Genomic DNA, 11125 nt, shown 5'->3' with positions numbered 1-11125 from the left:
CATTGAACTCCTTTAAAAACAATTTTTTTAATCTTTGGGTTTTTTTTTTTTTTTTTTTGAGTTTCACTCTTGTTGCCCAGGCTGGAGCGCAATGGTACGATCTCGGCTCACAGCAACCTCCACCTCCAGGGTTCAAGCAATTCTCCTGCCTCAGCCTCCCGAGTAGCTGGAATTACAGGCATATTCCACCATGCCTGGCTAATTTTGTATTTTTGGCAGAGTCAGGGTTTCTCCGTGTTGGTCAGGCTGCTCTCGAACTCCCAACCTCAGGCGATGTGCCCACCTCAGCCTCCCAAAGTGCTGAGATTACAGGCATGAGCCACCGTGCCTGGCCTAACTTTTAAAATCTTATTACCATACTTCAGCTAGGACAAAATGCTGCCAAACTAACAATGATTACACAAATTATACAATCTCTGACTGTTCTACGTGTAGGCAGAAATTAACACCAGCTGGTTGTTAAATGCTAACTTTAGTCATCTAAAAGGAATTTGCAAGACAGAATCCCAAAGCAGTTTCTTACCTAGTGATGAGTCTCAGGCTGTAGACTGCTCTCCTAGAAGCAGGAAAACAAAATTCATCTTCCCTGTTGGAAGCAAGCTCAAATTCTATAAAAGAGTTACCTACCTTCCATTGTCATGGAAGCAGGAAAACTTGCCTTCCTGTTTCAAGCAAATAAATCTCCAAAAAACAAAAGAGGAGTTGCACAGCAAATTAAACTTTGGATCTCGACCAAATTTTGGGAGATTAGGGATTCTCTGGAGGGTGTACTCACAAACCTCAGCAAATTTTCCTATTGATTCGAGCCATAAAGATAGCTCATGCTGGTAATAGGAGATTTGTCAAAGGTCAGGGACATCTCCACTCAAAATTCCCCCCGTGGTTACCAAAAATGTGAAATCCGAAAATCTGAGAAAGGTTTCAGTTAATTTAGAAAGTTTATTTTGCCAAGGTTGAGGACACGCTCTTGACACAGCCACAGGAAGTCCTGACGACATGTGCCCAAGGTGGTCAGGGCACAGCTTAATTTTATAAATTTAGAGAGACATGAGACATCAATCAATATATGTAAGAAGTACATTGGTTTGTCTGGAAAAGCAGGACAACTTGAAGCAAAGGCAGGAAGACTGGAAGTGGGGAGGGAGCTTCCAGGTCACAGATAGGTGATATACAAATGGTTACATCTTTTGAATTTCTGATTAGTCTTTCCAAATGAGGCAAATCAGATATGCATCTATCTCAGTGAACAGAGTAGTGACTTTGAATATAATAGAAGGCAGATTTGCCCTAAGCAGTTCCCAGCTTGAGTTTTCCTTGGTGATTTTGGGGCCCCAAGATAGTTTCCTTTCACAAATCTGTAGATGGCTTTTGACAATACAGTCGTCTTCTTTTCTTTTTCTTTCTTTTTTGAGAGGGAATCTTGCTCTGTTGCCCAGGATGGAATGCAGTGGCGCGATCTCGGCTCACTGCAACCTCCGCCTCCCAGGTTCAAGTGATTTTCCTGCCTCAGTCTCTGGAGTAGTTGGGACTACAGGCACCCAGCACCACACCTGGCTAATTTTTGTATTTTTAATAGAGATGTGGTTTCACCATATTGGCCAGGCTGGTCTCAAACTCCTGACCTTGTGATCTGCCCACCTGGGCTTCCCAAAGTGCTGGGATTACAGGTGTGAGCCCCCGCACCCGGCCACTATGGCCATTTTCACAATACCGATTCTACCATCCATGAAAATGAAATGGGTTTTCATTTATTTGCGACATCTGTAACTTATTTCAGCAGTATTTTGTAGTTTTCTTTGTAGCGATCTTTCACCTCCTTGGTTAAGTATATTCCTAAGTATTTTATGTATTTTTTGCAGCTGTTGTAACAAGGATTGAGTTCTTGATTTGATTCTCAGCCTACCTATCATTGATGTATAGCAGTGCTACTGATTTATGTACATTGATGTTCAATCCTCAGACTTTACTGAATTTATTTATCAGATCTAGGAACTTTTTAGATGATACTTTGGGGTTTCCTTGGTATACAATAATATTATCAGCAAACAGCAACACTTTCAGTTTCTCTTTACTGACTTGGATGCCCTTTATTTCTTCCTCTTGTCTGATTGCTCTGACTTGGACTTCCAGTACTATGTTGAATAGAAGTGGTGAATGTGAGCATGTGGGTCTTGTTTCAGATCTCAGGAAAAATGTTTTAAACTTTTACTCAGTATGATGTTGGCTGTGGTTTTGTCATAGATGGCTTTTATTACTTTGTGGTATGTCCCCTCTATGTCAGTTTTCTTGAGGGTTTTTGTTATAAAGAGATGCTGGATCTTGTCAAATGTGTTTTCTGTATCTATTGAGATGATCATAAAATTTTTAAAAAAATTGTTTATGTGGGCCAGGTGTGGTTGCTCACATCTGTAATCCAAGCACTTTGGGAGGCTGAGGTTGGTGGATCACCTGAGGTCAGGAGTTTGAGACCAGCCTGGCCAATATGGTGAAACCCAGTCTCTAATAAAAATACAACAATTAGTCGGGTATGGTGGCATGCATCTGTAATCCCAGCTCCTCAGGAGGATGGGGCTGGAGAATCACTTGAATCCTGCAGGTAGAGGTTGCAGTGAGCCAAGATCGTGCCATTGCACTCCAGCCTGGGCTACAGAGTGAAACTTCATCTCAAAAAAAAAAAAAAACAAAACAAAAAAAACCCAAAAAAACATTCTGTTTATGTGATATATCACATTTATTCACTTGCGTATGTTAAACCATTCCTGCATCCCTCGTGTAAAACCCACTTGATCATAATGTATTATCTTTTTAATATGCCGTTGGATTGGTTAGCTAGTATTGCATTAAGGATTTTTGCATCTACATCCATCGTTCTGTATTTTTTTGTTATGTCATTTCCTTGTTTTGGTATTAGGGTCATACTGGTTTCATAGAATGATTTAGGCGTGGGGAGGGGAGAAAGACTAAAGGAGAAGAGAAGGTAAGAGGGGATGGTAAGAAGGCATTGAGCTTTAAGCAAAGGATAGTTCCTTCATTTTAAGAACATGACAGAAGGAAAGCAAGTTCATTGGCTCAGAATAAGTTGGGAGAGGTGGTATTGGCGGTTTGAGGAAAGAGAAATAATTATGGACTAATCAGCTCAATGAGTGGGAAGAGTAAACTTGGGGAAAAGTGTTATCAATTAAGCAACTGACCAATCATTACCTCCTCCTCCCTGCTCTTGCTACTCAATAAATATGAAAGGCTGTGGAAGCTCAGGGGCTGCCTTTGCTCACTAGAAGCAGGGAACTCTCTTACTATTACTATTACTATTACTATTACTCTCATATTATTACTAACAAACAGGCTTCAGATGTACGTAATCACAAGAAACACTGCGCTTGGGTCATGACTGCCCCCAGCATTCCTTCTGGGCAGCAGATGCAGCTTGTCAGTTTACCAACATTCTGCATTTATGAGAACAGTTTGCTGCTTACTCATATAGCCTCCAGTGGTATACTGAGTTGATCAAGACCCTCATTCTTTCGGTCTGTAACATTTATCCTAAGGAAATATTTAAGTTTGTAGATAAAGCTTTGATTACAAGGTATTTTATCACATTACATACAAAAGTGGTAAGATTGTCAGATAATATGTTGATTTGAGGTTTGTGAACATGAATTTATTATAAAACATGGTGGGGTTATTTTTTCCTCTGATATTCAGCAAAACTAGGGCAGGCACAGAGAAGACAAATACAGGAAAAGTTTATGACCAGATGGATTCACAGCTGAATATTATCAGACCTTCAAGGAAGAATTGGTACTAATCCTACTGAAAGTATTCCAAAAGATAGAGGAAGATGATACCATTCATAATATTTTGTAATATATTTATTTCACTCAGTAATGTATTATGAACCTCTTTCCATGTTGTGTATAGTTTTACAGATCACCTTAAGTACTACATAGTATTCTATTATATAAGTGTGTTACAGTACTTACACCTACCGTTGAACAATTAGATTTCTGGCTTACCTAGTTGTTCATTATTGTTATTATTGATTCAATCTCACTGCTTGTTATTTGTCTGCTGAGAGTTTCTCTTTTGATGGGATGTATTCTAGGAGGGTTGTATATTTTCAGGAAATCTTCCACCTTCTCTAAATTTTCTAGTTTTTGCATGTTAAGGTGTTCATAGTAGCCTTCAATGATCTTTTGTATTTCTGTGGTAGTTGTAATATCTCCCATTTCATTTCCAATTGAGTTTATTTGGATCTTCTCTTTTATTTACTTGGTTAATCTCCCTAATGGCTTATCAATTTTGTTTATCTTTTCAATGAATCAGCTTTTTGTCTCATTTATATTTTGCATTTTTTTTTGTTTGTTTCAATTTTATTTATCTCTGTTCTGATCTTTGTTATTTTTCTTTTGCCGAATTTGGATTTAGTTTGTTCTTGTCTAGTTCCTTAAGGTGCGACATTAGGTCATCTGTGCCCTTTCAGACTTTTTGATGTAGGCATTTAATTCTATGAATTTTCCTCTTAGCACTGCTTTTCCTGTATCCCAGAAATTTTAATAATTTGTACCACTATTATCATTGATTTCAAAGAAATTTTAAATTTCCATTTTGATTTTATTCTTGATCCAAGATCATTCAAGAGCAGATTATTTAATTTCCATGTATTGTGTAGCTTTAGGGTTACTTTTGCAGTTTGTTTCCAGTTTTATTCCACTGTGGTCTGAGAAGATACTTGATATGATTTCGATTTTCTTAATATATATTGAGACTTATTTTGTGTCCTATAATATGGTCTATCTTAGAGAATGTTCCAAGTGCTGATGAGAAGAATGTATATTCTGCAATTGTTTGTTGACCTTCTGTTTTGATGATCTTTCTCATGCTGTCAGTGGAGCACTGAAGTCTGCCACCTTTATATTGTTGTTGTTTATCTCATTTCATAGGCCTAGTAGTAATTGTTTCATAAATTTAAAAGCTTCACAGTTGGATGCATATATATTTAGAATTGTAATATCTTTTTCTGGACTAATCTTTTTATCATTAGGTAACATTCTTCTTTGTCTATTTTTACTGTTGTTGCTTTAAAGTCTATTTTGTCTGATATAAGAATAGTGACTCCTACTCACTTTTGGTTTCCATTTGCATGGGATATCTTTTCCCACCCCTTTACCTTAAGTCTATGTAAGTCATTATGTTTTAGTTGGGTCTACTTTTTTTTTTTTTTTTTTTATTTTAATTCTTATCCATTCTGTCTTTCTGTATTCTTCTTCTTATTTTTTGAGACAGAGTTTCACTCTTGTTGCCCAGGCTGGAGTGCAATGGCACAATCTCAGCTCACTGCAACCTCCTCCCAGGTTCAAGCGATTCTCCTGCCTCAGCCTCCTGAGTAGCTGGAATTACAGGCATGCACCACCATGCCTGGATAATTTTGTATTTTTAGTAGAGACAGGGTTTCTCCACATTGATCAGGCTAGTCTTGAACTCCCAAACTCAGGTGATCCACCTGCCTTGGCCTCCCAAAGCATTCCGTTTTGTTGTTGTTGTTGTTGTTTTTAGATGTAGTCTCACTCTGTCACCCAGGCTGGAGTGCAGTTGTGCAATCTCAGCTCACTGCAATCTCTACCTCCCGGTTCAAGCTATTCTCCTGTCTCAGCCTCCCGAGTAGCTGGGATTACAGATGGATGCCACCATGCCCGGTTAATTTTTGTATTTTTAGTAGAGATGGTGTTTCACCATGTTGGTCAGGCTGGTCTCGAACTCCTGACCTCAGGTGATCCACCCACCTCGGTCTTCCAAAGTGCTGGATTACAGGCGTGACCCATTCCGCCTGGCCAGCATTCTGTATTTTTTAAGTGGAGAATTTAGGCCACTGATCTTCAATGTTAGTATTAAGATGTTAGATACTGTTCTATTTATGATGTTAGTTGTTGCCTAAATGCCTTGTTGTTTTCATTGTGTTATTGTTTTATGGGCCCTGTGAGAGTTATGTTTTAAGGTGTCTGTTTTGGTGTATTTTGAGGTTTTTTTTTGTTTTTTTTTTTAAGGATTTAGAAGTCTTTTTATCATTTCTTGTAGCGCTTATTTGTTATTGGGAAATTCTCTCAGTGTTTGTCTGAAAAAGACTTTATTTCTCCTTTATTTTATGAAGGTTAATTTTGCTGGTTACAAAATTTGTGGCAGACAATTATTTTAAGAAGGGTAAAGACAGTACTCCAATCCTTTCTGGTTTGTAAGGTTTCTGCTGAGAAATCTGCTGTTAATCTTATAGGTTTTCCTTTATAGGTTACATGATGCTTTCGTCTCACAGCTCTTAAGATTCTTTTCTTCATCTTGACTTTAGATAACCTGATGACTATGTGCCTTGGCATGCCTTGGCAATAAACTTTTTATGATGAATTTTCCAGCAGTTTTGTGAGCTTCATGTATTTGGATGTCTAGATCTCTAGCAAAACCAGGGAAACTTTCCTCAATTATTCCTTCAAATAAGTTTTCCAAACTTTTAGATTTCTCTCCTTCCTCAGGAATAGTAATTATTCTTAGGTTTGGCCATCTTATATAATCTCATTTTTTTTTTTTGAGACTTTGTTCATTTTTAAAAAATTCTTTTTTGTCTTGTCTTATTGGGTTAATTTGAAAGCCTTGTCTTCCAGCTCTGAAATTCTTTCTTCTACTCGTTCTAGTCTTTTGTTGACACTTTCCACTGTATTTTGTATTTTCCTAAGTGTTTCTTTCATTTCCAGAAGTTCTGATTGTGATTTCTTTTTTTTTTTTTTTTTTTTTTTTTTAGTAACAGGCTTAATTCATTTTATTTTTCTTGTACAAAAACCCTATGTTGTAGCCACAGCTGGAGCCTGGGTCCGCTGCACAGAGACTCTGGTGTGGGTCTTGACAAGGTGGTCAGTGAATTCCTGATAGGGAGACTTGGTAAACACAGTCTCCTTCCAGAGGTCAGGGGTCAGGTAGCTGTAGGTCTTAGAGATGGCATCAAAGGTGGCCTTGGCGAAGTTGCCCAGGGTGGCAGTGCAGCCCCGGGCTGAGGTGTAGCAGTCATCAATACCAGCCATCATGAGCAGCTTCTTGGGCACAGGTGCTGAGACGATGCCAGTGCCCCTGGGTGCAGGGATGAGGCGCACCAGCACAGAGCCGCAGCGGCCTGTCACCTTGCAAGGGACGGTGTGGGGCTTGCCGATCTTGTTCCCCCAGTAGCCTCTGCGCACCGGGACAATGGAGAGTTTGGCCAAGATGATGGCCCCACGGATGGCAGTGGCCACCTCCTTGGAGCACTTAACACCCAGGCCGACGTGGCCATTGTAGTCCCCGATAGCAACAAACGCCTTGAACCTGGTGCGCTGGCCAGCACGGGTCTGCTTCTGCACTGGCATAATCTTCAAAACCTCGTCTTTGAGAGAGGCCCCCAAGAAAAAGTCAATGATCTCAGATTCCTTAATGGGCAGAGAGAAGAGGTAGATCTCCTCCAGGGACTTGATCTTCATGTCCTTGACCAAGCGGCCCAGCTTGGTGACGGGCATCCACTCTTTATCCTCGGCCTTGCCTCCGCGAGCTCCGCGGCCTCGGCCCCGGCCCCGTCCACGGCCGCGACCCCGACCCCGGATGCCACTGCCGAAACCTCCGCGGAAGCCACCGCGGTTCCCCATCCCAGGGCCACCAGGGCCTCCGGGCCCCCCCGCTGCACCGGCGTCATCCGCCATTTGGTGTTCTCTCAGAGAAGAAGGATTGTGATTTCTTTATGGTATCTATTTCTCTGGAAAATTCTTTATCCATATCCTGGATTGTTTTAAAAATTCCTTTAAGTTGGTCTTCAAGTTTCTCTGGTATCTGCTTGAGAAGTTTAATAATCAACCTTTTGAATTCTTTATGTGGCTATTGAGAGATTTTTTATTGTGTTAGATCCATTGCTGGGGAGCTAGTGTGATATTTTAAGCATGTCATGCAACCCTGTTGTGTCATATTACCATAATTACTTTTGTGGTTCCTTCTCATTTGGGTATACTCTTTCTTCAAATTTCTTGAATTTTTGATTGGACTGTGTTTTTTCTTTTTAATTTCTTTTTCTTCCTCTCATAAGCATCAGACATTAATTTTAGCTTAATTTGATTTTTGGTGCTTTTAGTGGTGAAGGCTCTTTATGATTTCCTTAGTTACAGAGAATCTTTGTGTACTGGCTATTTCCAGATGCTGGTTGTAGTAGTTATGTTCTTGATGTGCGGCAAGTTCACTGTCTCTTGTCAGGCTGGAATGGCAGGGATCTCTTGAAGTTTATCTCATTCTCTTGTGGTGTATATTGTATTTATTTATTTTTTTCCCTGGTAGTTTATTTACTGAGTTGATGATTCAGGATTTAGGCCAATAGGGAAGGTATAGCTGTAGCTAAGGCAGGTGAGTAGATGTAATATCCAGCAGTGGAACAAGGTCCCAGCCTTGATAAGCGTGGCTGGGAGAGCTCTCAGCTAGATGTGCTAAGGTTTTATGAGGGTAAAAAGTGGGAGCTACCTCAGCTCCCCTGCCTGGCAAGCAGGAAATCTGTTCACCCCACAGGCTCATTCCTGTCCCAGTGTTTTGGCTATTCAGGTCAGACAGGCACCTCTCATCATTTGTAGGAATGTTGATGTTCCAAGTAGGGAGAAATTGTGACTCTGCCTCTCATGCAAGCCTCAATCTGGGAGTACTCCTCCTGTGGGGCTGTGTTCACCATGGATTGTTCCAGGAAGTCAGCAAGCTTTTTAATGTGAAAGGTCAAATAGTAAATATTTTAGACTTTGTAATCCATATGGTTGCAATCACAACTACTCTGTTCCTTTTTTTTTCTTTCTTTCTTTTTACTTCTGAGACAGCATCTCTGTCACCCAGGCTGGAGTGCAGTGGCAGAACCTTGGCTTACTGCAGCCTCAACTTCCCTAAGCTCAGGTGATCTTCCCACCTCAGCCTCCCGAGTAGCTGGGACCACAAGTGTGTGCCACCATGCCTGGCTAATTTTTAAAGTATTTTTAGTAGCGACGGGGGTTTTGCCATGTTGCCCTGACTGGTCTAGAACTCCAGGGCTCAAGCGATGTTCTTGTCTTGGCCTTCCAAAGTACTAGGATTATAGGTGTGAGCCACCACACCTGGCCAACTACTCTGTTTTGGTAGCAAATGCAGCTATAGATAGTATGTAAGCAAATGAGCGTGGCTGTTTCAACAAACTTTGTAAAAACAAGTGGTCATTAAATTTGCTTCCACGGTTATATCTTGCTAACCCCTTTACTACATATATGTCCTTGCTTGTAAGGCAGATGTTGGGTAGTGGCTTAAAGAAAAATGTTTAAGAGAAACATAAAAGTGACACCGAGAGAGATAGCAGCATTTAAAATATTAAAGGGAAAATACTTTCCATATTGAAGTATCCAAATATTTCTCAGTCTAGATATCAGCCTCTGACCTGCTGCCCATTTGATGTGGATTGACAAGTGTATACACGCAAACACAGCAGGTGCTTCATTAATGTCATTTCATTTAATGTCTTTTGTTATAATTTTGATGACAAAAAGTTAATTCCTGTCTGGGGGCCAATGTCTACGGAGATTGTACTTTCTCCTTATATCTGCATGGGTTTCCTCCAGGTACTCTGGCTTCCTTTCATATCCCAAGAATGTGCACATTAGGTGAATTGGTGTGTCTAAATTGTCTCAGTTTGATTGAGTATGGGTGTATGTGAGTGTGCCCTGTGATAGAATGGCATTGAGTCTATGGTTGCTTTCTGCCTTGTGCCCTGAACTGCTGAGATAGGCTCTGGACAGCCAAAACTGAACTGGAATAAGCCAGTTGGAAAATAAATGAATACAAATTGTTGGCAAATAAAAAATTTATAGAGTATACTACAATCATACAAGTGCATGACAATAAACAATTAGGTATGAAAATGTTCACTGAGTCCCATATATGTTATTCTTTTGAACTTTATGGTGGTAGTGTTATCAGAAAGTTGTCCTGATCCAGACCCCAAGAGAGGGTTCTTGGATCTCACACAAGAAAGAATACAGGGAGAGTCCATACAGTAAAGTGAATGCAAGTTTATTAGGAAAGTAAAGGAATAAAAGAATAGCTACACCATGCTGCCCAAGGTAATTTATAGATTCAATGCTATTCCCATCAAACTACCATTAACATTCTTCAAAGAATTAGAAAAAACTATTTTAAATTTCATATGAAATCAAAGAAGACCTATTACTTGACTTCAAACAATACCACAAGGCTACAGTAGCCAAAACAGCATGGTACTGGTACCAAAACCTATAGACCAATGGAACAAAACAGACACCTCAGATAATAACACCACACATCTATAACCATCTCATCTTCAACAAACCTGACAAAAACAAACAACGGGGAAAGGATCTCCTGCTGGAAAAACTGGCTAGCCATATGCAGAAAACTAAAACTGGATCCCTTCCTTACACCTTGTACAAAAAGTAACTCAAGATGGATTAAAGATTTAAATGTAAAACCCAAAACCCTAAAAGCCCTAGGAAAAAACTTGGGCAATACCATTTAGAACACAGGCATGGGCAAAGTCTTCATGACAAAAATGCCAAAAGCAATTGCAACAAAAACCAAAATTCATAAATGAAGTCTAATTAAACTAAAGAGCTTCTGCACAGCAAAAGAAACTAGAGTGAACAGGCAATCTACAGAATGGGAGAAAAATTTTGCAATCTACCCATCTGACAAAGGTCTAACATTCAGAATTTACAAGGAACTTAAACAAATTTACAAGAAAAACCAAAACAACTGCATCAAAAAGTGAGCAAAGGATATGAACAGACACTTCTCAAAAGAAGACATTTACGCAGCCAACATACATATGAAAAAAGCTTAACACCACTAATCATTAGAGAAATGTAAATCAAAACCACAATGAGATACCATCTTATGCTAGTCAGAATGGCGATTATTAAAAAGTCAAGAAACAACAGATGCTGGCGAGGCTGTAGATAAATAGAAATGTTTTTACACTGTTGATGGGAGTATAAATTAGTTCAATCATTATGGAAGACAGTGTGGCAATTCCTCAAGGATATAGATCCGTAAATACCATTTGACCCAGCAATCCCATCGCTAGATATATACCCAA

At 39.7% G+C, this 11125-nt stretch overlaps 2 protein-coding genes across 3 annotated transcripts in view; both read right to left on the bottom strand.

Annotated features, from left to right (window-relative positions):
* The window catches only part of LOC103232059 (LINE-1 retrotransposable element ORF1 protein), a 47385-nt gene that overhangs the window by 23377 nt on the left and 12883 nt on the right, over nt 1-11125 (bottom strand). Inside the window, exon 5 of one of the 2 annotated variants that reach the window (XM_073013636.1) lies at nt 524-556. The exons of the other annotated variant lie outside the window; for it this stretch is intronic. The gene's annotated coding sequence lies outside the window, so the exon portion shown is untranslated. The remainder of the gene's footprint in view (nt 1-523; nt 557-11125) is intronic. 2 annotated transcript variants of the gene reach the window in all.
* LOC140710865 (small ribosomal subunit protein uS5) lies at nt 6753-7735 on the bottom strand. Its single transcript, XM_073013637.1, has one exon. It carries the CDS (start codon nt 7704-7706, stop codon nt 6825-6827), a length of 882 nt encoding a protein of 293 aa, XP_072869738.1. The 5' UTR covers nt 7707-7735; the 3' UTR covers nt 6753-6824.

This window comes from Chlorocebus sabaeus, chromosome X (assembly GCF_047675955.1).
Source record: "Chlorocebus sabaeus isolate Y175 chromosome X, mChlSab1.0.hap1, whole genome shotgun sequence".
Classification (NCBI taxonomy): Eukaryota; Metazoa; Chordata; class Mammalia; order Primates; family Cercopithecidae; genus Chlorocebus; species Chlorocebus sabaeus.
Note: the sequence above shows the minus strand (reverse complement) of the source record. Positions and strands in the feature narration are given on the sequence as shown.